This window comes from Acipenser ruthenus, chromosome 19, assembly GCF_902713425.1.
Source record: "Acipenser ruthenus chromosome 19, fAciRut3.2 maternal haplotype, whole genome shotgun sequence".
Lineage (NCBI taxonomy): Eukaryota > Metazoa > Chordata > Actinopteri > Acipenseriformes > Acipenseridae > Acipenser > Acipenser ruthenus.
The window spans coordinates 4,003,922-4,030,349 of NC_081207.1; the positions used below are offsets into that span (position 1 = coordinate 4,003,922).

The 26,428-nt window shown below is 40.9% G+C and overlaps 1 protein-coding gene across 2 annotated transcripts; it reads left to right on the plus strand.

Annotated features, from left to right (window-relative positions):
• Positions 1-2,564: 2,564 nt before the first annotated feature.
• LOC117424247 (cdc42 effector protein 4-like) lies at positions 2,565-23,968 on the plus strand. Of its 2 annotated transcripts, none has more exons than XM_034040428.3 (2): positions 2,565-3,126; positions 19,556-23,968. In XM_034040428.3, the coding sequence occupies exon 2, from the start codon at positions 19,753-19,755 to the stop codon at positions 20,779-20,781; it is 1,029 nt and encodes a 342-aa protein (XP_033896319.1). In that variant the 5' UTR covers positions 2,565-3,126; positions 19,556-19,752; the 3' UTR covers positions 20,782-23,968. The 2 variants fall into 2 exon arrangements, with proteins under 2 accessions (XP_033896319.1, XP_034784167.1); XM_034928276.2 differs by lacking the exon at positions 2,565-3,126 and adding an exon at positions 14,624-14,646.
• Positions 23,969-26,428: the final 2,460 nt, after the last annotated feature.

Consider the following 26,428-nt stretch of genomic DNA (forward strand, 5'->3'; position numbering starts at 1 on the left):
TCTCCTCTAGAAACATTGTAATATATTGAGTGTTTAGTGCCAAGGGTGTAATGTGTGTGCTACAATATATTCTTCATTAGGTAATAAATCACTTAAAGGTGTTTTGAAGTTACTAGTTGCTCCACTGCTGGGAAACGAAGACTCTGAGTCCAACAGGAATTGGAAATGATTCAAGAAACAAACAAAAATAAATCTGTTTTTTTAATAAATAAAGATACAGAAAAAATAAATTGTGACTTCTTGTTTATTATTATGCATTTTCATTTAGTTTATTAGTCAGCATCAGGGGACAGAATTTGTAAGGGCAGTGTATCACACAACACTGCCCGTTACACTAATGACAAATGATTACTCAAATCTAAAAGTCTCAGTTATTCCCGCTTCACCAGGGTCAGTGAATCCGTGTGTCAGAGACTGAGCTGGGAGTGTTAGCCTGGAACGCCTGGCTTTTAATCCTCTGCTTGCCTCCACTTCCACACTAATTAAAATGCTATTTCCAAATGGAAACATGATGGGACCGCAACGCTGGTGTAATAATAATAATACTAATGAATAAGAAAGTCTTACACAAGATCTAACCCATACGGTTTATTAATAATCCTCAGCAGACAAACCCACCCCGTGTCTGGGTTAAAACACAACACCCAAGGTTTAATTACATTGTAATGAGCGGCACTCCAAATCAGACCGCCCACGGGAAATTCAATCACACACACAGGCACGTTTGCACGTGTCATGAGAGAGCATGGGTCGAGAGCGGTTGCTTTTACACCGCGTTCGATTTCATTATGATAAAGTTCCTCAGAGGACGCTTTAATTAATTGCATTACCGATAGAATTATACTATGTTTGGGGTTTTCTGAAGCATGGCTCGGGGGTTTTGAAATGACAGAGTAGGGCCTAAGACCAGTTTAATATGTGGTGCTCAGAGACAGACCGTTTGTAAAGGTGTACTAGACCGGCATAGTTTTTGCAGCGCTCTGTTAAAATAAGTGCCAAAGGGGATACCAAATTAGACAGCAGACAATATCAGAGTCTATGGCTGTATTATTTGGTATCCCATGTGTTTCTCACTTAAAAATACACCCAATTTCAAGCAAACCATTTGTGTGTGACAATGGGCCATAGGTAGACATACTGTGAGAGTTAGCACCACTGCATGAAATATATAGGAGGTACCAAAAAATAATACAGCCATAGACTGTGATATTTTGATTTGGTATCCACTGTGTTTCTTAGTGTACTTACACCCAATAGCAATCTTGTGTGTGCGTTGCGTGCGTACTGTATATAAAATACATATATAAATAAATATTTGTAAACAATAACGTTATGTTATTATTTATTTCTTAGCAGACGGCCTTATCCATGGCGACTTACAATTGTTACAAGATATCACATTATTTTTACATACAGTTACCCATTTATACAGTTAGGTTTTTAGTGCAGCAATCCAGGTAAAGTACCTTGATCAAGGGTACAGCAGCAGTGTCCCCTACCAGGGATTGAACCCACAACCCTCCGGTCAAGAGTCCAGAGCCCTAACCACTACTCCACACTGCATGTCTAATACATTATGCATTTTAATAATTTACACGACTCGTGTTTATTCTAGACATAACAGCACGAGGCATAGAGCCACAACATTAAATTAATTCTCAAATTACTCATTAGAAAACTTTTGTGATCATTTACTTTCAAGTTTTGAAATCCTATATATATATATATATATATATATATATATATATATATATATATATATATATATATATATATATATATATAATCGGGTAATTTCAAATCAGCACAATCGTTTAGCTACATAACAGGTCGGCTGCATAGTTAAGACACTAAGCATTAATTTGTTAGACTAATGATAACGTATGTTGTAAAACTCAAGTAAGTTTGTTCAGGTAAGACCATTGTGGTAAGTTGCGTATTCAAGAACGCGTCAAATACGTTTAGGCCAGCTGATTATACACGTCACAAAGAAATCATGTCGTCCTGTCGAATACGTTACTAAATGATTGCAAAATGCAGATAATATGCAATTATCAGTAACATATACAGTGTAATACATTTAACTGTATACCGTATAATTGCATACAATTGTGAAGTATTTTTCTTTTGAAAATGTATCTTCCTTATTCTGGTTAAATGCACAAAACTGTTACTATTTTAACAGTGTTAGGCACACAGGACATGCAATTGACAGGAATCTACTGCATGTGCATTTTCATAGGAAATGTGCTTCACTTTTTTAAAAAAAGTTAGCGGGAATATGCAGTTATCATGAATGCAATACGTTGGAATAAATGTACTTGTGTAATTCTTAAACCTACAGTAATATTATATTCTATAGAAATCAGCGTTCGCAGCCGCCAACAGGCATTATGTCACAGCGCATCCACAATATTAATAAAGGAAGGACGTGCACATTATGAATTAATCTTAGGGAACAAAATGTTTTGAGACCGAAAAAACCCTTTAGAAAATCCTCTAAAATTCAAATTGTACCTTTAAAAAAAACCTCTGCCCATTGCTTCCCTCCAGATTGCCCTGAGCAGAAACACAAATCCTCTGATCTGGCAACACAGCGAGCCGTGCCCGTGGGCCGATCTCATTTTACGCATGCGCATTGAGTCAGGGGATACAGATTTGAAGGTTCGAGTTCTCATTCGGCTTTTAGCGACAGTATAAAATTGTTTTTGTCTCTTTAAATATATGCAAGGGGTGGTGACTGTACTGCGGAGAGAGATAGGGGTAGTTTGAGTGAGTGCGCCATCATCACACTGCAAACAAAGCTTTGTGCACGACAAAGCACCTGGGCTGCAACACAAACTAGTTCGGTTTATTGAGAAAAAGAAAACAACACACACGCCTTTTACAGTCGTCTGGAAAACCACACATGCCTGTTCACATTGAACCTGCGGTATACCGTATAAACACCAGCGCAGTAAAGAAATGAACTCGGGGTGTACAAAGCTGTGAACTTCAACGTGCTGTTTTTTGGAGCACAGGAGTAACACGCCTTAGGGAATAGGGAAAGTATGACGAACGAAGCAGCCCTCTTCATTCAGTGAGCAGAGGACGAATAATCAATCGGCTGAGCGCTTTGAACTGGGGGTGAGTTAAACTACGGGTTTACGAAATTACGGCAACAATGAATAAATAAACATGGTGTTTCTGTTATACAGTAACACTTACAATTCGATAACAATGCTACCTATGAGCCAGTGTTTATAATTCTTATTTTGTATTTGTTTTGTGATTTTTATTTTAAACTTCCTATATGTTGTTGTGTGTGTGTTTATTTTAACAGCATTTGATTTAAAATGTAACTTTACCAAAGGTAAAATAAATAGAGATTGATGCAAGAGGTGTTTAGGAAGGGCGGGGGTTCTGTTTACTAATGTTTTAGTTGTGTTTGTTAATATGTTTTGGGAAGGTACGGTATTGTTTACCTGTGTATGCTGCATTGCTTATGCGGTTCAGTACGGGCTCCTCGCCGTGGTTTGTGACAGCAGCTGCAGTACTTTGCACAGGGTGTTCCTGGATTGTGGTCGGTCAGTTATCATAATAACCTTTACAGATCATTACAAAAGCCTGCTTGCTGCCTAAAATAGACGCCACTTCTGCTGGTGGTTAGTCTCCTGGTCTTTTTTGGGGTATGTAGTTATCATTTTTGTGTTGTACCATTTATCAGACAACTGCAGTCGATTTATGTCGCTTGTGTTTTCGTTCACAACAAAAGGACGGCGACCAACAAAGCACTTTGGTGAATGTGAATACGCTACGTTTTGATGTAAGGAAAGTTGACTACTACTGACTTAATGGTTTAAACCAAAACAAACTTGGTTGTGGGTGGTTTGCGTGTTACAGTTCTTTCCATATCTGCTCATTGATTAGGGTAGTGTACCAACCTTGTTCGTTGCTCTCCGGCTGAATGTCGCAAGACTTAAGACAGACCAGATGGTCTCGTAAATTTAGCGGTAAACAATGCAATTTAAAAACCAACAAAAAATGAAACAAACTGTGAACCGACATTTATTAAACACCACTTTTATATAAACATGAGTAGGACTGAGGAGAAAAAATAATTTACGTTCAGTGTTCTAAATATTTTATGCCTCAAACAAATACCCTAGTTACACTAGGCAGCGCTGCCCATAATGTAATCACAATTGGTTATTTTATGTATCCAAGATTATCAGTAGGAGGTGCCGCCTTTGTCAGATATAGTCTTCTCTGGAGACCGTTTAGCAAACCTGAATTTTGGTTCTGGTAAAATTTCATCACAGTCGAAGTCCTGTGACAACACATCTGAGCGAGTTAACTAAACTGTGCTGGTCAGGTCTGGAGAGAGCGGCTCCGGGAGGTCATTTCACACAAGCGTGATTCATTATGATCGCCTCACAATTATTTTTAATGCGGGAGAAACCGTTTCTGACGAATAACCATTTTGGAGTCGTTATTGATCATACCAATGACACATTATGTCAAGGTCATGAAACCCCAGGCAGGTTATTGCTTTTGTATAGTCTCATTAGCGATTAGGACAGCTTTTGAACTGGGAAGAAAATACTGGGTTAGTATGGTAAGCTTGCTCAACTTTCTTGGCTCAGTACATGAGGCATCCTGACTGACAACCCCGCCCACCCAATCCATTTTCCTTGCAATAAACCCCTTTTTGGTGTATTACTGTACATACTGTTCGTGAAGGCATATTAACTGAAGATTACAAATGTAAGAGAGGGCTGATGTTCGTGGTGACCTCAGGTCAGCCTCATTTGGGAGTTATTTTATGAGCTGCTGCAGCCCCCTCCCCTCCCCTTAAAACCATCTTGTATGCCAAAGCAGTTTACTCCTAACTGGAGGGTTTAGTGTGTGTCCCTGTAAAGGTGCTACATTCTTCTGTTCATCAAGACTAACAATGCCCATTAAGCAGTAATGCCATTACACAGGTAGGTTTGATAAACAGACACCTTTATGCCCCATGGTTGCAGAATCCCTAGAGCCCATCCTTTGGTCCCTCCCCCTATCTGGTTTTATTGCAGTGTGGTGAATGCAGGGTTACTTCAGGGCATACTGCAGGCTTGGTAACTCACACTATCCCATCCCTGGGTTTCACAGCTCCTTCTGATAACATATATTATATATCTAAGATAAGGAGCCTGGAGTTTGAGCAATCAGGCCCCTGGTAAATAAATAGTCACTAACCGACAGTCTATGGAGAAGCTTACTCATGCTGTGATAAGTGTAATGAGCTCAGAGCAGATTTAGCAGAGGCCTGACTTCAAATTCCACCTCAGTAATTTCAGTAACAGACCTAAGATAGTCCTGCAGAACTGGGTGCACAACTAGTGTGAGTTTCTTCCCAGCACTGGCTTTAAACCAACATATATACTGTATGAACAACAGCTGTGCGTCTGGGAAACAGAAACACGTGGCGACTTTCGGGAGCTAAATGTTTGGCTAGGTTAGGCACATGCCTTGGCCAATACCCAATACCTTGAACTTGGCAATTACCATTGTGTTAATTAGTAAGGGGATTAAACTGTGATCACATGAAAGCTGTCTGTCGCTCTAGGAAAGGTCCTGGTTAACCTTTGTTTGCAGGAATCTCATATACTGACACCCAAGTTTGTCTGGCCGCAACCCACCCAACTTGTCAAGTTAACTCCTACCCAAATATTTCTATGCACGATATAGTGTGTGTGTGTATATATACAATTTAGGGGCAGCCCTGGAGTGTCATAGGAGTTGTGTTAGTGCTGAGTGGTGGATGAGAGGTGTCTAAAGCTAATGGAGTGAATGCACTCATTTATAATCCCTACTCTATAAGGGATCTCTACATAAATGGAGTAACCCATACAAGTGGTTTAATGCAGGTTTTATTTTTTCCCTTCTTCTTTTTATTAAAGTTCATTAACTCACTTCCTTCAATATTTCACTTTATGTGCAAGTGAGATCGTGAAATCCCTGTATTAGTGTGGAATGTGGGAGAACTGTATTAATATGGAATCTTGTTCAGTTACAATTTGGTTTCTCTTTTTCTAACAAGGACCCAACTTCAGTGGGGAAAAAAACAGCAGTTCTGCAGCTCAAGAATTAGGAACCATCCACAAAACCCCCATTCCCAGTGATTCTCTGCAGTCTAGGGCTTGGGAAGAGATAGTTTTATTAATTTAGCAATGGCCAGGGCTATTCACTTAAACTGGAATCTAACTGGTACACTTGGGTTTGCTGTCCTGCTCTTCCTCATACTAGTTCCCTGGGGCACCGGTGCAGCTGTGAGAGTCCCCTACAGAGTCATTCATACCCCTGCCTTTAGCACAGCTGTTCCATGGCAAGCTCCCATCCATAAAACTGAACAGCCTGACCCTGCGTATCTTGTGAGATTTGCCAGAACATTGAAAGTAGGCAGTTTAGCACATACGTTTTGAATGAGACGACATCATGATCATTACTTTAAATATGCCAAACTACACCTTCGTTACTATATATCTTAACCTCATTTTTCCTGTACCGTGCCAGTTTAAATTGCTGCATTCACTGCCAACCCGAGCTGCAGTAGGCTGTCACAATCACGACTAAACTTGTCTGTGACTGCTGGGCAAACCGGGGCTGATGCCAAGGATGCTTTCAGAGGATTGGCCTCCACCCCAGATGTAATGCCTGGCCCATGTTTAAGTGTTGCTAAAGCTATGCTGGGTTCCATTGCCTTTCTCGGGTGTATGTGAACATCTCATCGCTGCGCTTTCTTCTGCAGCAGTAAGACTGTGATTTGGGTTCAGCATCTTGAACCAAGCATTGAAGTTATCCAGGCTCACTTTGCCTCCATGCCAAGTCAGACAGGTGGTCTTTTTTATTTTACTGCATTCTTCTGTAGCTTAGACAAACCAAACAGGTTATCAAAAAGCAGGCATGTGCTTTCAAAGGGATAGATGCTTAGACATTGCAATGATTAGCCACAATAAGCTCTACGTTAACTGTGGCTCTTATGTATTGGTTTTTTTTTTTTACCCAAGGTGTTGCAATACAAATATTTATTGCCATTCTTTACATGTACACAGGTCCTATTTGTTTTTGTGGAATTAGCTGCTAGATTATAAGACAGTGAGTGAATGCTGGTACATTTGTTCAGGCCCTCTTGCAGGATTCAGCATGCCTGTTCTGGTGGGGTGTTTAGACTGGAAGGGAGCAAGAATCTAGATGCCAGATTACCATTGACCTTACAAACACTAAGGATGACCTCTTTCTCCGTGTGACCCTGCAGACTGCTACACTAGGGCTCTTCCAGTCATTACTGGAGCAGAACAAGTTGAGTGGTCAGTACTGTCCACACGTAGCAGCATGAACAAGAGAAACATACTTGAACTGATGCCCAATAAGGTTTCTTTCTATAGAACGAGGGAACGATGTGCCAAAAAGGCGTGACTACAGTGCTGTTTTAGTGCATTTGATTTTGATCAAGTCTTCTGAACGGTGATGTAATGTTCAAAAGTGCTGGTTTGTTTCTCATTTTGAAGACGTTTATTCCCCTCAATACCATGAAAAGTACTTCACCTTCTGTACACTCAGTTGCAGATTCAGTTCAAGGGGTGTTATAAAAATGCTTTTTGTGGGTCTGTAGTCTGTTTGTTTGATGGACTTTTTTGTTGTTGTTTGTTGGCAAAAGGATCAAATGCAGGAGATGTCAAAAATGTTGGTGCCAGACATGAGGTTAGTCTTCAGTTCTCCTGATTTGGTAAATAGGTCATTTTTATGTTAAGAAGAAATTACGATAATTATTAAACCCATGATGAAAACTAGCTACTTTTTTGGGGGCAGTTAGCAGAACTTGACATGGGCCACCAAGTTCCTTCTCTTTCTAAAACTTGGCAGTGGGGCTGCGCCAGTTTTCCTACCTCTTCTAGGAGCTTTCCAGTAATCGCCCGGTGACAATGAATAACCCTCAACTCAGGAACCTCGTCCGAGCCTCCGGGCTATTGCCAAGAGCCCGGTGCAGCTGAATAATGTCTTGGCTGCTTAGCAATCAATAGCAATTTTACATTAATTGGCTCCACTTAAGGCTGCACTTACAACATGGCACTGAAGTAGTCCCAGTTCAGCAATCCCCATTGTTCTCTTTATAATAGTTTTCATTCTGCATGGCTGGGCACAAGACGTAGCAGTGTGCAAATAGGATGGTGAACCACGTGCACAAGATCTGTTATCTAACCTCCCCGGGACGCAACATTAAGCACATTCAGCTTGTAGAGAGTTCTGTATTCCTTTATTTATACATATATATGCTTTGACAAGCACCTCTGTTAACGAATCCTCTTGTGTGCAATGCTCTGAAAGTGTGCTAACCAATAATTTTCTTCACAGACTATATCTGAGCCCTCGTAAACGATTTCGAATGAAACTTGTCCCTACCCCTGTCTCTTTGTTCTGCTCTCAGGGTACCCATGGCACTTTCTTACATATGGTCTGGGAGTGTCCAGATGTAGCCAGTTTCTGGGGACAGGTCTCTACTGCTTTATCCACTATTTTGTCTAAAGATATTTCCTGTTCTGCTCCGTTACTTCTGCTGAATGATGACTCATCCCTTGACCTATCATCACAGCAGAGACGGATCTGGCTGGCAGGCCTTACTGCAGCAAAAAAAATGATTGCTTTACGCTGGCAGCCACTGCACTCTCTCCCCGATCGCCAGTCGATCCTCTCTTACCTTGATGTTTTTCACATGGAGCTCTCTACGGCTCGGATCCATGGCGCCAGGGGGTCGAATGTTCTAGCCTGGAAATCAGCTGCAGATATCATAAAATCTGTGTTGGTTGTAGCATCTACTAACGGGGAGTGATGGGGGTTCTCGAGGTACTGTGGGGGGTGGGGTGTAGCTATGGGCAGATGGTGGGGTGGTTGTGGGTGGAAAATTGGAACTTAGGGTCTTTTTCTGCCTGTTTTATTGTAATGTGCTGTTTGTTCCAAAATAAAAAAAGTGTGCTAACCAGGCCTCTATACCTGACAATTACTACTGTGCTGTGCGCTATATAGATTTAATGGTAAATGAGCTGTATTATAATCTGTTTATGCAGGATACAGACATGCTTATTCATAGTAATACATAAAGTAACTTGCAGTAGTGACATAACTATTGCTACATATTCTAGCATGTTCTAGAGTGTATAATAATTATATATTGTGAATGAACAAGTCTGATCGTAGTGATCTTCAATTCCTAATGAAAAGAACCAAGTGGACGTGCCCTTTGTTTAGTTTTTTATTGAAATCCTTGCGTTATGGTTTTTACTGCTGTAATCCATTAAGTAGTCTTTAAAGAGGACACAGTTCTTGTATTGGTGTGCCTTGACAGTTCTGACAGAACCCAGATGGAATAATCCTTGCCTGTCTCTCATTGTTTCCATTGTATATGATGGGGGGCATCTGGGTTTTTTCACTGGTGTTATTCAGTCTGTTCTGTAGCACTGAGCACTTGAATGAAGAAGAAAAACAAAAAATAAAACTGCTTTTTTTGTACCATTCCTTTGTAAAGGGAAGGGTGTTATTTTTTTATTTATTTTTATTCTGGGAGGGAATGTTTTCAAGGGATCTTTTATATATTCTCCCACGCTGCTGTAGAAAATAACCTCAGCGTGTTTAGTCTGTATAGCGACTGAAAGGCTTGTTCTGTAATTTGAACCGGCTTTCAACACTCTCAAGTGCTGGGAGTGGAGGATTCAGCGCAGATGGGCCCCGGCACTGCCCCACAGTTACAGTTCAACACTCCCAATTCATGTGAGACATTCAGAGTCGCTTGTCAGGGTTACAACAAACAGGAAGAGCCTTGAGGTATGGGAGTGATAATTAAAAAATAATAGAACAGGCGTGATCAAACTTCCGTTAGGGTGTGAGTTACATTATAAATAAAATAATTCTGCTACTTTATATATATTTCATTACTCTGCAACTTATTCAGTTAGTTTGAGAAGCTCAGAATGTTCTGTCTGAAACTTTCCCATAGTGAAAGCTTGATAAAGTATAGGTAAGCATTGTAAAGAATATGAGGCATGGTAAAGCATATTAATAAGCATGGCAAACTGGGTAAACGTTTGCTAAATTCATTGTACAACTGTGGGAAAAGCATGGGGGAAAACTGCAAAAATACCGATGGAAACTTTTACAGGTTTTTATTTTTCATTGGAAAGTAAATTCCTGTAATGCTTAAGTACTGAGTTGTATTATTTGGAATTCACACCTTCCTCTTAATTCTGTGACTTTCCTTACCTTCTGTTTCATCTCAACGACAATTGAAATGAAGGTGAAGACCAGTTCTTGTGTAGTTTGGCGTGTTACAGGGAGCACAGGTGTACTGTTTGTTTGAGAAGAACCACACTGTTTCTGTAGGAGGGGCAGGATGTGATGTGGTACTAAAGGACACACTGACTTATTTCCATAGTAAAGCCAGGGTTATCAGGGAAATGCTGCCTCTCTCCCTCCCAGCGCATCCTAATTGAAAGGTCAGTACTACCTTTCCCCAGTCTCTCCTCCACAATCCCACAGTCCTCTCTGCCTTTCCCATGTACTTGCTGGCTGACCAGGTGTGCGAATCTGTCTGCAGTACTGAGGCTGTTCTAGCAGCAGTGAAACGCTGGTTTGGTGAATTTTAAAAACAGTGTTGCTGTTAACTCCTTATTAACGAACAGCTTTTCTGTTCATGGATTTCTGTGAAGAACATTCAACACAACAGAGTTGTTTCAGACAGCGATCGTGCCTCTAATGCTGTTGGCATTGTTTCCAGGGCTACAGTAAAGAACCGAATTCTGTAAACTGTGTCTGGTTTAGTGTGTCTTGTTTTGTGTGAACTGAGCTTTGCTGAAAGCTGTACAGGAGTCTTGCCCTTTTCAAAAGCTGCATACAGTACATAGTTAATTCATTGCCTCACTCAATATGAGTAGATATTGATATGATCCAGCGTGCTGAAATAAAAAATGTTTTATATGAGATAGTTTATATCCAGTGGATATTACGTCACATTAAGATTAGCTGTAATGTTAATTGTATAGTATATAGTCAAGGGTGCTGTGTAAAAAAAAAAGATATCAGCTTGTGTCTTATAGAACCTTCTACACAATTCTATGTTTACTTCCAAACGGTAGCCGTGATTCATTTTCAATGGGTACAACATGCCCTCTGTCTGGTTATTTTAAAAGGCTTGGTTGCATTCCAAGCAGCTCAGGTAATGAGTTCCATATTCCAGGAGCACAATGCTGCCGGAATGTCACTTCCAGTTCCACTGCATCGCCTGCCTCTCTCTGTCTCCTGTCTCGAACCATTTACAGAAAGTGTGCTTTCATTTTTATTTTATAGTTTTAGTTAAATGCACTTTCTGTGTGTGCCTGTGTGAGGGTTTTAAAAAAGTCAAATGAAGTCACTGTAAAAAGCCTGCAGATTTAACTCTGACACAGAAACGCCTTTTCCTGCTATGCTAAAACCAACGTTGTGAGATTGTTTTGATTTCAAATGTTAAGCATTCAAATGAACCAGGTGTTCATATTTCAGTCCCATGGCTGCGTGAATGGCAAGATGTGTTGGGGACCATTCTTCAAAACGTGACTTGACCCTTTTCATACTAGTGTTGTCACTGTTGTAACATCTTGTGATGGAATCTCAAAATTCTTGCCTACCATTTGGTGATTAGTACATTGAGATTCAAAACCAGGGTTGGCGATTTTGTTTTGATTTTTTTTTTTTTTTTTTTTTTTTTTTTAATCAAAAAATTGGATTTATTTGATTTAAATCAGATTATTTTTATTTAAATCAATTTTTATTTATTTATTTATTTTTATTTTTTTTTTAATTATGGAATGTTTTTGTAGTACCGTAGTTGTAGCTCTACAGTACCTCCAAACTGTACATTTAAGGCTGTTGTAAATGGTGGTTTGTGAATAGTTACATACCAAACTAAATTACTCAATCTTAAATGAATACATAAATAAAGCAAACTATTTATCACTGAGGCATCCTCTAAATGTGAACTACAAGAATTGAGCGATGGAGTACGCCAGAGAAAAAAACCCCTCGCTCATCCCAGTCATTCTTTTCTTTTACTTTTCTTTCTCTGATTTCCTCTTTCTGTGTCAGTCCAAACACACGCAGTTGCTACTTCGGTCTACTTTGCTTTTTATAGTGTGTTCAATTGTTAAAGTTCCTGATTGCACCACTAAATAAACCTGGTTTCAGCGGGTCTTAACACAGAGCTCAGTTGTCTATTTGAGACCCCATTGCACTGTCATCAGAATCGCTTCTGTGAATATGTTAATGATGGGGCAGGCGCTCTGTAACGGGGCAAGACTTCTCTTCAAAATACCATTTCAGAACAGAATTATTTTTTTTTACATCTTTGCTTCATTTGTGCACCACAGAATCGGGCAGGCGCCATTCACACTTGCACTCGCATTTGCGCTGTGATCAGAATACAGCCCTAAGAGTTTTAGTTTATAGACAGTAAGAGTTTAAGATGTTTGTGTTAATAAAAGTTTAAGACATACTTTTCATGTCTTTTCCTTGAGAAACTATATAAAATAGGTAGTAAATGAAAAAATGATTTAAGTCAATGATTTAAAAAAAATAAAGTGATTTAAATCAGCCAACCCTGCTCAATACACAGCCCTACTGCGACGTGATTGGCTTGTGTACAGGCAGCGTGTCTCCCTGGCAACATTTCTACCTCACTGCCTTGGGTTCGAGCGGTGAAAGGTTATGGCAGGGACACGGATCCACACGTCTGAGCTGAGGTCGGTTCTAATTGGTGCAAATTGGTTAAACCCGCTAAGGATTAACTTTTGTCTTGTAGTAGTCGGCTTGTTGCTGCCTGTACCTGGGAGTTCTGGACTCGTTGTGCTCCTTTTTGTTTTACTAAAGTGTAGTTTGGTATTGTGCCAACACTACCATGGCAGCCTCTGTTTCCGTTTGTCGCTTGCAGGCCCTTTTCACTGGTGGTTTTATGCCTTAAACCGACAGACTGCAACTTGTAATATTGTTTTAGACTCTGACGTTGGAGAAGGAACCCCCTGGGGCTCTGTTGGTATGATTTGTAACCTTCATTGTGTTTCTGTGAGTCACACTTCTATTGTGTAACATGTGCCAGCTGGAGTGATATTCACTGTGTCGGACCTTTGCACTTGCTTAATAACAGGGTCCCAAAACCTATGTAATTACCATACTTGTTCTCTTCCCTGTAATCACACATTTTAAATTTAGAGTTGCTGTATCAGATTCCACTTAGAAAAAAACAAAATGGTGCAAACTTTTTACTGGAGCAAAAGCTCTGGGGCTGATGTGATCAGTCTTTGATTAAATCAAAGATTGATTTAATCAAAGATTGATCACATCAGCCCCAGTTTGTTTTGTTTGTTTTTAAAAAAAATCATTTTACGGGATTCCCAGTGCTGTAAAATGCCGTAAAAAGTTTATAAAACCCCAGCTGTTGGCTTAAGGTTGATCAAATCAACCCCTTTAGTGAGACTCTGTTGTTTTGTTTTAGCCTGATAGGAATAAGTCCTAAGCAGGGGGAATTAAAACGAAATCCAGTGTGAAATTTGGGAGCAACTCCTTCAAACAGGTGTTGAGGGATTTAACCCTTTATCATCCCGTTCCCTTTTGTGCTTTTCATCAGCTTTACATCCTAAATTGCTCAATTGTTTTCATACTGGGAAGATAACCTGGAGCAAGGGCAATCAGTCTGACTTGGCAGACCCCTTGTCCCTCAGGACACCTTACTGTATTGTGTTACTGAACAATGTTCTTTGATGCAAAGCAGAACAAGTGAAGTGATTAGCTCAGTTACATAAAAAGTCATTTTTTATAGTGTAAAATATTTAATGCACTCATAATAACTCAAAGTATTAAATAAACAAAATGGTACTCCATGTATTAACAGTACTATCACTTGCTAAATATCGCTGCAATAAAATGTGAATGTAGAATATGTAACTGGATAGATTCTTTAAATTAGTTTTACAATGTAGAATTCTGAATGCCTGACGTTATCATATAAAGTCAGTGGCTGACACCTTGAAGGGTAGTTTTACTTCCCTGATCAATGAACATGTTTTTGGCCAGTCTGCCAGTTTTCTGGATGTGACTTTGAACAGACTTTGATTAGGTTTGAAGATAGGATTAGCATAATATACTGTGTTTCACAAGAGCCCTTTCAGTTACCTTTAATCAAGCCACTTCAGTACCTGTTTTGTCAGTGGCATGCAGACTTGGAACATTAGCATGCAGACAGCCATTACCTTCTCCCAGGTAATCAACAGCGTGGGCATGATCTCATTTGCATAACTGTAAATAAAACAGCTTCTGTGAGCAGAGTAATGTCATTTCCTGGTGTCTGAGGTTCAGTGCAAACCGAGAGCTGCTGGACAGAGTAATACAGAGTCTCTTCGTTGAAAAACCGTTAAAACTTAACAGTGAGCCGTGTGCTGTGTCGTGCTGTGTCTTCACGCTGCTTGCCAGGGTTTATAGCTTGGTAGGAATTGGAATACAGTAACTAGTTCTAAAAGTAAACTGAGGATTCCTATGCCAGCCTGAGTGAAAGCAGCGGACGGGTCACATTCAGCTTGGTGTTTGTGGGCAAGTGCAAGCAAAGCAAAGGTGAGTCGTTGTTTTCTTCTGTCTGTTCCAGTGTATTGGAAAACAATTGTGAGTTACGAGTTTGGCTGCTAGATCAGTAAGTGCAGTAAATTTCCTATTTATACGTTTCATCTTGATTGCATTCTCTTTATACTAATTATACAGAAAAACGAGGCGGCTTCTGTGGTGACCCTTAATGTGTTTAATTCTAGGGCAATCGATTGGTCCTATGCTTGTTTTAATGCTTCCATTATAAAACTTTTGGAATGGGAGAAGATGTTTTTCTCTTTATTGGAGAGGCACCATTACTTCGGAGGGATTGTAAGGTTGATTCTTTAACAGATAACACTAACACTGACTGGAAACCATTCGCGCTCAACTGACATTTTTATAGAAACCAGCTGCGTTGCAACAGCCAGACTTGTACAGTAAGGTTACACCAGACCTGTACACAGGGCTTCTTAAAATGGAATAACTGACAGCACACCACATGATTTATGCTTAGGAAAATGTTTGTGTGTATTTACAGTAAAAGAATAATTTTTGCAGTTCTTGGCTTCGTATTTAAACCAGTACTCCTAAAATACTTGCATAAATCTATAATAAAGTTGATGGAATTATTTAAGAAGTAATGCACAATGCAGCAGCATGTTCCTTTTTGGGGGGGGGGGTATGGTACAGTAGTAATATTATTAAAATTGCTTGTTGGCCCTTAGGGAGCCCCTCCAAGGTAATACAATGTGAAACACTCCTTTTATTGCAGCGGGCCACAGTCCAGTATTTCCAGTGTGTTCAATTTTAAATAAGTAGCCAAACTGTACGGTAATGAAATGTTGAACAATGTCATAAAACACAAAGTGCTTCTTTGCATTATTAACAGTTTCCCTTGCAGCCATAAACCTAACCATACCAGGGCTTGCTGACAGTCCAAAGTCTTCCATTTCACATTTATCGCGATCAATTGGGGCTGTTAAAGAGACAGGGCTGTGTGGATTATTAATGATGGTTTCCTGTGTGCGATCAGGATGGCAGGATGCTGTTATCAGTGTCTGCTTTAAGAAGCCTGTCTGAGGACAGTACAGGGCTCAGCTTTCCCAGAACTTGATTTAGGCCTCTAGCTGTCACAGCATCTCTGTAAACCCTGGCTGTGATGTGACTGAGTCATGAATTGTTTCGTGCATTAGGTTGAAAGCTAATATAATAAATGATGGCAGTCTCTTAAAAAGTCATTTAAGTCCACAGGAAGACCTAAATGTACAGTGGTGGAAAAATACTAGACAGAAATGAGAGGTACAGTACAGCAGACAGATGAAGGTCAGTGTTTTATTTGTTGTTAAATTGCTTGGCAATTGGCAAGATTATAGGAAATGGGTCATGCTCTCATTGGGTCTTTTGTATGTGATAAGGTGATCATTAATGTTGCCTTATTTTGTTATGAGGCAAAACTTGAGTTTAATGAGAACTGATGCCACACATTTATTGCTGCACTGTGATAGTAACCTTGGTTCAAGTAGACCAGCATTACTCGTTTAAAGGGGCCTGTAGTTATTGTGAAAACCTGTCAAATCAATCTTGAACTTGGCATGTGTAAGAAGTGGTGTGAGGTACACAACAGACTGAAAAATAAGTATTTTATTACAGCGGTTTTAATTTTAGAATGTGCATTTCAAAAAGAAAGCCATGCCTGCAGTCCCCTGGGACCTTCTTGTAAAGCAAGCTGTATCGTTATTGATACAAATGAGTGTTAAACAGTTGCTGTATGAGTTTTCAGCATTGTGCATGCTTGATATCTTTCAGCCCATTCATTTCCCTTTTCTAAGTAGCTCGGCTGCTGGGTGTTGGCTGGAAAAGTGTCCAATCAGGTGGCACAGAGCAGTGTGATTGACAAGACAAGCGCTTGATTATACAATATAAAGGGCGGGAAGAGAAGGAAGGGAGGGGGAGTGGTTTACAGGCATAATGATGTGGTAAACTGCAATATTTACACGTGTGAAAACCTGAACTGTGAGACAGGGACAAGAGGAAGAAAGAAAGAGAAAGAAAAAGAAAGAAAGGACTTTGTATTGTAAAGGAAAACAAAACAATAAAGTCTACATCAATAAATGGAGTAAATCCCAGCATATCAGTCAGGTTCAAGTGCTTCCTGTGTCTTTTGTGTTTTAATAGTCAAGTCTTAAGGGTTTGCAATCCATTTTGTGTCTTTTTTTTTTCTGTCTTAAATTCTCAGGTATTATTCGGTTAGTTTTCTTTTTGTTTTGTGTTGGTGTGTCCGTCCTAGACTTGGGTCTGTCTTTTGAAAATATGCACATTTGTAATCACAGAGGCAGGCCCTGCTGTGTTTCGAAAGCCTGCGGCACTCCGGAAAGGCTGTTTGTGCAAAACAATGCCGTAGTTCAGGTCTGGGTTACTCTCTCTACCAAATAGGTAGAGAGGGGAGGGGGGGGGAGAGGGGCTGGTGGAGCAGAGCTATCCTAGCATTGAATGATGGTTCAGATGGAGAGAGGCGTGGTGGGTTTAGAGCTCAGGAACTGTATGCAAGTCATCCAGACTATTCTCTTATCTTTTACTGTTGTTGTGAAACTGCATTTCGTCTGCGTTCTGAACAGATCTTGTATGCCAGAAATGTGACAAATGAGGTTTGGTAATAACACAAGACTATTTGTTTTGAGATGAGACACAGTAGAGTTTGGCAGGGATTGAAGTTGAGAGCATAAACCAGTGCAGTAGTGGTAGTTTAGTTTAGAGTTTCGGCATTATTTTGACCTGTGAATAATGATGAGCTCTTTATTATTAAACAGCACTCCAGAATCTCTTGGTCCAGTTGATTTCAGATTTAAACGATGGTGTGTTTTGAAGTTACAGTGCCACTCTGTACAGTGTATGTCTTGTGATGTCAATCCAGGATCATCTCTCTCAATATTACATCCAGCTTAATTCAACGTGTCCTGCTGTTCGGATGACCTCGGATCCAATGCCACAATCACATTCAAGGTTCCTGAGTTAAAAACCTCGCCTGGCCAGCATGTGTCTGCTTCCATGAATTCCACAGCTTGGAATGCTCAGAATAGTCTAATTTTAGACCGGAACCTTGCTTCCATGGTGGTTTTTTATGTGTCTAGTTTTAAAGAACATCTGTTTTAAAAAACAGGATTTTCATTTAACTATTTTCTTAGCACTAAGTAAGTTTAGAGAATACATCATTAGTATAATAGTTAGTTCACTGGTCTACAGATTTGTACTACTAAAGATTTTATACTACTAAAGCAGTCCACAGTTTTCAGTGGTATTCTCTTTCCTGTACTGCTAGAGAGGTCTTCAGTTTCGAGTGCAGTTAACACCCCTTAACCTGCATGCAGGTCTGCAGTGTTGAAAGAGTTGAATAAAAATGACTTTTATAGACCGAGAGAGGGACTAAGAGAGGTGGGACACAGGCGCAAGCAGAGACGAGGGAAAGACAGATCCACAGAGACAGGCAGCCCCATCTTTAAGAAACCACCATGGCATCTCAGTAATTTCGCTGAGGATATGTGTAGTGAGCAGACAAGGCTGGAAGCCAGTTCACTCTGCTATGACAGCAGGGTACGCATGAGGTTTTGTGCTCGGTTGAAGGGCGTTTCCTTTTCAAATAGCGACACTGTGCTAATCCTGATAGGCAGGGCAACAATGACACAGATGAGGAAAGTACCACACTTCTCCCTGAGAAAACCACAGTCAGAAAATTCAAATTCAAATGTAGTGCTCGACCATAGGGAGTGGCTGGTCATGGTGTTGTGGGAAACTTACCAGCAAAAAAAAAAAAAAAATCCATTTAGTTTTTTTTATTAATTACATATACTAAGGTGGTCATTTGAGCAAAAGTGAAGAGCAGGGTTATGTTGTTTTGTATGGGACCCAGGCAAATAATACTAGTGTATTCTGGACAGTGGAGTGTTTTGTGAAGCAGGTATTCGAAATGTGTACAGTGACATGACAACACAACAGCAAAACAAGCATTCTGTTTAATGTCTTCATGAAAAATAGCGTTCACTTGACAGAGCATTCCTATTGTGTTCTAGTCAGTCAGTTTTTACACAAGACTCCTTCGCTCTTTGAAATACTTGTATCTGGAATAATGCCAATTGTTTTCACAATCCAGTTTTTCAAGACTGGAGTGCGTGTTTTGATGAATAAACATTCAGTTCCGGGAACAGAAAACAGCTTTTGTTTCAAGCTTTGGGGTGGTCTGTGTTTTGAACTCAGATCCGGTATGGTAGGTGTACCCAGTAACCCAGTCTTGGAGGTGTACCCAGTAACCCAGTAATCACCTGGACTGCTGCCAAGAGGGGATTTAAAGAGGTAGACTATTTGAATGGTTTTACAAGGGGGGGGTCTCTCCTTTACTTTCTCTTATTCTATCTCCTTGTCATTTTTTATTATTTGAACTGTTTCAGGTGAACAGCCAGTGCGTTCTTCACTTGGCTTCCCATGAGACCCCACACTTTCTCCATCTTTCTCGTGCCCATATATATTCTTTTCTTCCCTTTTTTTTCTCTCTTTCTTAGAGGAACATCATTTGAAAAGGCAGGGAAAATATTTAATTTATATTCTTTAACACTATTAACTGTGCAGGGGTCAGATTAGAAGTCTTGCTTAGTGATGGTTAGACCCAGGGGCTTACTGGGAATGCTGTGCGGTCTAATCGGAGTTCCTGTTCCTGGGCGTCATCAACTCTAAACTTGGGCAGTATTTCTCAGGAAGATGTTCTTTCTGTTTTCTCCTGTGCTATCCTTGTACTGTATCTGAAGATTGTGCTTTTTCAGATTAACACATACTTGGATTACACACTGGCCCCTGTTCAGAACATGTATTATTAGTGGCATAAGCAAGCGGGGGATGCATTGTTTTTGTTCACTAAAACCCTAATACTTCTTTCCTTTTCTTTGTTTTGCAGAGTTGAAGAGTGGAAATCGGAATGCCTAATCCAGCAGCCTGTGTTCAGTGTCTAACAGGACTGCGATGGATGTGATGCGAAAATATCTGGAAATACTTCTACCACCGCTAGTCTTTGGTTACTGACTGACTCTTGTTTTTCCTGTACATTTATTATAATAGATATATTATATACTGAAATCTGCAGAAAGCTTCAAGATGCCGATCTTAAAGCAGCTGGTTTCGAACACCTCCCAGTCAAAACGTCGTTCCCGGGCTGACCTGACTGCGGGGATGATCAGCGCACCCCTGGGCGATTTCCGCCACACCATGCACGTGGGGCGAGGTGGGGATGAGTTTGGGGACACCTCGTTCCTCAGCACCCGCTCCGGAGAGCCCCCACGGCAAACAGAGGACCAGCTGCCATCGCCGCAGCAAACGCCCCACCCTCCCAGCTCCAAACCGGGGTTCCTGTCCCGTACATTCAGACACAGCAAGAGATCCTCGTCCGTGACGCGGGTAGACAAACGGGAGTCCGCTCTGGCACCGGCCAGGGGCTCCCCCGACTTTGTGAAGGCTGCGGTGTCCCTCCCGTATCTCAACGACGACAACGAGGCGGGGCAAGGGGGCGGCAGCCTCAGCCGTGTTCGCAAAAGCCTCTCCTCCAGCCCCCTCAAGAAGCTACCGTCCTACGAGAAGCCTGTCAACGGTGCCGCAGCCTCCAAGCCATGTGAGCAGGAGATCCAAGACGAGCGAGACTTCGGGGAGCTCACAGATCTGCCCCCTGCGTCGCTCCCCCGGGCGGGAGGAGGGATGAAGCACGCCGAATCCATCATGTCCTTCCACATCGACCTGGGCCCGTCCATGCTGGGCGATATCCTGAGCGTCATGGATAATAAGGCCTGGGACGAGGACGATCTAGGGTTCGAGGAAGGTAAGAGCAGCGAGGGGAGGGGGTCGCCAGCTCCTGCCACCCTGAAGCAGCTCCCAGTGAAACCTGCCCTGGTTTCAGAAAGCGAGAACCACACTGCCCTCTTCAGTCCGGAGGCCAGGCTACGGCTTCCTCGCCAACATCTGGACAGCAGCTCTGTGCCCAGCTCCGGGTCTGCAGCTCTGGAGGAGAAGCCTCCCACTGGGGAGTTCCAAGTGCAGGGGGAGATGGACAGCGCCAAGTTCAGCTCTCCACGGGGGAAGGAAGACAAGGATTTATCATTTGTGGATGAGGATGACGACGAAATAACAGTATGAACAAACCAAAAAAAGTGTTGTTTTATTAAATAAATTAATTCAAATAAAAAAACATTTTCAATCAAACACCCGAAAAAGTCGGTTGGGTGTTTTAGGACTGGACTTTCAAAGAAAAGAAAACGTATAGCAATATTGTCTCCTGGATTGATTATTTTCTAGGATTCTGGGAAGCTGGTATTTAACCTTCGTTGGAAGGGAAAACTCTCCTTAAAACTTTAACATAAGATAGAACATGTTTTTCTGTATTTAATTAATTAAAACGGTTGTAATTTGAATACACCAGTAAGAAACTAGTTTAACTTAAGTGAAAAAAAAGGAATTCGGTTCATCTTTTAGATCTTTGCAGTAGCATCTTTTTTATAGAAATCTAATCAGGTGGTTCCATTATGAAAACCAGCTGCATCTGATCTGTATGAAGATTGCAGGTAAGAAGGTACAGAAAGAAAGAGCCATGTGGTTAAACTGCATACAATGCTGCATGTAGTTCCAGCACAGCTGGTCAGTCTAGTTGGTACGCTGTAATATAATCTGTGGTAATTAAAAAATACAATTTAAGGACATGAAGGATGACACTAATGATACAGAATTACAAAGCTTAAATGAGCAGTTCCCTGAATGGACATGCACACTGTAGAGAAAGTCAGATCCCAAACTATACACATTTATTAACAAAATGACAATGAACAGGACAGAGTGCAACAGTGCTGAGCTCCGAATGTGCAAAACAGACGTTTCAGTCGCTCATGCGACTTTCTGCAGTGAAACTGAAAACCTGTTCGAGAACAACTCTTGAAAGACTAGGTTTGTCTGCTCGGATTTAAGGAACGATGGAAGTAGACCACAGCAAGGAAAGCAGCTCTGTGCATCCGGTCCAGTTCAATTAATGCTGGAAGGAAAACTGTGATGGAAATCCAGATTTAATCACATTGCAACCTTATGTCAGGCTAAGGGTATTGCACATACCAGATTCAAATATTAAAATCATTAACACAGTGCACAGTATATCCCGTTCGGGCCCCGGGGCCACAGATGTGGTCATGCCACTCATGTTGAAGGAGATGCAATTTGTGGATCAATATTTATGTATAGAGAGAGTCAATTAGCATGTCATCATACTGCTGCACATTAGCTCTGTTAATGGCATTAAAATATTATCCATATCAGGGATGGAAATAAGACTCCTGTTACAGAGCAGTTTCACCCATGCCATACGAACTTGATTAGTCCCGGTGTGTCATCCTGAACTCACAGTGAACTCAGGAGTTGATCAAACTGCTGTGCAGTGGGAGTCTTATTTGTATCCCTGCAGCTAAAAACCTCACTGAATTGGTCCTAATAAACCGTGGTACTGAAATCCAGCATCCCTCCTTCCTAATGAACAACACCTAGTGGGGGGAAAAGAACTTGCTAATCCTTTAACTGATGCTGTGTATTTCCCTTCAGTTTCGGCAACCACAGGACCATTTTGAGAAAAACAAAAAAAATAATGCTGGTAGAGAAATGATTTACAGTAGCTCATCTGTTCTTTTCCTTGTGTCTTACTGAGATTACGCTTAAGAGGATAATGAACAGTTTTTTTATTGTTGTTATTATTATTATTATTATAAATTCTTAATTAGAGGACCTCTAGAGAATGAATGTGGAATGATAACTTGTATTGGCTACTCCTCTGAAAAAAGAGACTGGTAGAGGAGGATAATGCTGCTTCTGGGAAATGTAGTTTTTACCACAAGGACTTGCCATACATGGGCCAGCTATTGCCTACAGGCTGAACAGAGTGTGAATATTGGGATGGAGAGTGGAAGACATGTTTTGTTTGGGGCTGAATTGGTGCAGAGCTGAGATTTGAGTCCAGGACATCCTGTTGACAAGACCAAAGACACTAAACTGAAAGGTACTGTCCTTTGGACTGACCAATCGCACTGCAGAGGAGAAGCAGATTTACACGTGACAGAACAGACTTCTTTTTTTTTATCAAAACTTATTTGCCAAGTAGGGGAGAACAAAACGACCACCAACTTGTAAAACACTATCTTTTTATATGTATAAAAAAAAAAGAAAGACTGGAACAAGCAGTTTATTGTTTTTTGTATTTCAGCTGAAAACGACACTTTTAATAGAAAAAAAGTACTCCTGTCTAATCTGCAGAGTGGCCTTTCCTTGAAGCTGGAAAGTTTAGAAACAAATTATACTGTGTAAGACAAATCCGGGTACTCTTTTATATTTTTGGGGAAAGAAAAGCAGGCAATTGAAGGTTCTTCTTAGTAAAATATGGACCATTTATTTTCAAAAAGGAAGAAATAACTAATTCTGCTCATTGTTTATAAATACCATTAAATTAAGTCTGGTGCATGTTTTACTGTGAAGTACAAGCAATGAACACTAGCATAAAAACATGCTACAATCGCTTTAGGTGACAAATTGATACTTTTAACATCGCAGTGCAATTATATAATTACAATAATTAAAATCATGTCTAAATCCTTCAGTGGGAGTGATTTAAACGTTGTATGTATTGCCCTTTTGTGCCCCATTGCCTTTAGACTGATGATAATGACAAAAGCAATAATTCAATAATAATCAAGTATTAAAGGGGAATTAAGAAGAGTCATTCAAATCTCATGATTTTACTTTTCTTTCAAAACAAACACTGGCATTCCAGTGAAACTGTCCACCTTGGCTTCAAGGAATCCCTGTGCGTGGGAAATGTAACATGATAAAAATAAAAATGACGACATGCAGTACATATAACGCTCACTAAGCCCTCTCTCTGTGTATCCGTCTGGTGGTACTGTTGACGATGAATGTCTGGGAACCTGTTTGAGGTAAAACTACAGGAAACCAAATCAAGTCGACCAAAATGTCTACTAATGCCTTCATCAGCGTCAAGAGCGACAGCATTTGTTTCTTATAGTTTTCCATTACAATTTATGAGTTTTGGAAGTTAATATGGATGGAAAAACAAAGCCCTCTTCTGAGGTAATGAACAACAAGTATATTTGTGAAGAAAATAATCATAAAAAAAATGTTCAGCCTTAATCTATTTTTGAGTAGTGCTCTTAATGTCGCGTATACCATGTTAAATGTATGTTTTGCTGTTCCTGCCCTTTCTTCTTTTGATATTGACTTCCTCTGTTCCTATATGAAGTAACATATATTTTTCAATAAAAGAAAACTGGGAAGTTGCCTTCTGCTGTCTTGTACACCTCTTTAATGGGAATATTGGTCTTGTTTTTACTAGTTAAAGGGGTTCTAACCCAGGCTTCAAAAAACACCTTCCTGCCTTCATTAACTAACAACTTACTCGCAATGACCTTACTTTCCTTTAGATGGTTTCATGTTCGTGTGAAGCCCATTTTATCCTGCAGCAATACTGTAGATCCACTGTCTGTTAGGATCCCACCTGACGTCAGCTACAGTCCCATGATCAGCAAAGGAAGTTTACAGGTTCAGGTTTGTTCCAGTGTTCTTTGCAGACCTCAATGGTATTACAAGGTCACAACCTTCTTGATGACGCAAGACCTTTCAAACCCTGCAGGGCACTACACCTTTTAACTGTTCTTTCACTCGGGAGCTGCGCCTCAGTCCTGAGGCCACATGGTTCAATGTTCTCCTCTCCGGAGGGACATCCAACGTCATCCTTTCCTTCGAGGAAAGACTGGCCATGCCAAAATTAGAATGATCTGGCTGTTCCGTTGTACTATCCACTTTCCATAAAACCTGCACTCTAGACTTAAAAGGACAGAGGGGTGGTGGGGGGAGGGGAGATCCATCATCTTCTAAGCACACGCAGATCGGTTTATCTCCAGGCTGACTAACCATAGTAAGTGCAAAGAAGGCATCTCCAAATCATCCTGGGATGTGATTCGGGGCCCATGTGACCAGGAATTAGCCAGCTAAGTTAATTAATAAAAGGTCTGTTGTACACCTTGCTGTCCCTTAGTTTTAGACCTCACATCTTCAACCACTGGCTGACACTGCTCCCCCAAGTCCCTTAACCCATTCACGTGGCCACACTGCTTTCTTCTGTACTAGTCCCTCGGCTCTAACAAAGAGGCCACACTATGGGGCTCTACTTACACAAGACTAGTGGGAGCTCTAAAACGGGTATCCAGGGAGTATTAAAGGTTGCTTTTGTTCGAGGTGAATGTTCAGTTAGTTGGTTCTGCTTTTGGTTGCTTCAAACAGTCACACAATTCTCTAGGCCAGACTTCACAATTTCTCCTTTGGCTCTTCTCAGGCCACATGGCCTCTCAGTTCCTCAATTTTAACCACATGGGAAAGATTTGAGCACTGGGAGCCCTAAGCGCATTTTGCCAAGGTCTCCAGGCACAGCGAGCTGTGATTATTTCAGCCCGAGGGAAGTGAACACACATGGAATGTCACATGGAGGTCAGACGTGACGGGTAGTAGCCCAGGTCTGTTTTACCTGGGGGCGGCAATCATGTATACGATGGTGTTTTGTATCAATAAAGAACGGCAGAGAGCGGCTGTTCAGTTGCTTCAGCACAAAACAGATGAATGAGGTTTTGTTCCTGCGGGTGGGGAGTATCTATAACTAAGAACATGAAAACTGAATTTTTGTTTAGGCAGGGAAATGGAGCTACCTCACAGACTATACTGGTGATGCAAGTACTGATTTTGCTTACTTTAAGTGTAGTCACTCAAATTAATAAAAATAAAGTCCCTTTCCAACCAGAACTTCACTTAACGCAGCTGTTTCATACGGCTTTACTGAAACCGGCAGAAGTAAAGTAAACAGTCAACATCTCCTCTGAAAGCAACATGCTGTCCAGCACAGGGAGCACTGCAGAGGTGGACTGCTCTGCAGTGAGCCTCAAAGAGACTCAAAGTGAAAATCCATGTAAGCTAATTTAAGAAGGATAGGTCGATAACAATAAATATAACAACGTTAAAAGGCAAGTAATTTAAGATGACTGCATAGCCTTTCTAAAAGCTTAATGACAAATAGGCATGGCAACAGTTTCACAATTGCAATATCCATCTTATCGCAGAGGGGGCTATGCAATATTCAATATGCAACATGCTGTGGGTTTAGGATGTTCTTGTCTGGCTTGGCCTTAATGAATGCAAATCAAATGCACCACGAGCACTGGAGGCAGGCCTGGGACACAGTGGTATTCGCTGGGGCCATCGAGGGGACCATTGTCATTCCACTTCGAAAAACAATAGCAGCTGTTGAAGAGAAGCCAATATATGATACACCAACACATGAGGGCTGCTTGGGATCCAATCCTTCAGCACAATAACATACGTGCTGTAAAACCTGCGAAATATCGCATAGCAATCCAGCCAGCCAAAGTTAGGGATTTAGGAATGTTTAAACAAACCACGATGAACAAATATTCATGGAATAAAGTGAATTACAAGATTTCCATTACACGAGAGTAGATGTTAAAACTTCATGCTGATTTGAACTCGGCTCTTGCCAAGAAAAGCACCAACTAAGACGTAGCTTTACAGTAAACTAATGTGATCCATCTGTGTCTCCATCCATTTGCGTTTCCGTCCATATGATGATGTAGATATCCTTCTGCCTGGTGTTGATGGCTGAAGTGTAATGCTGGCTCCAGGGATCAGCTTATTTGCCTCCCTAGCGCATCAGCACACGCAACGGCTGTGATGC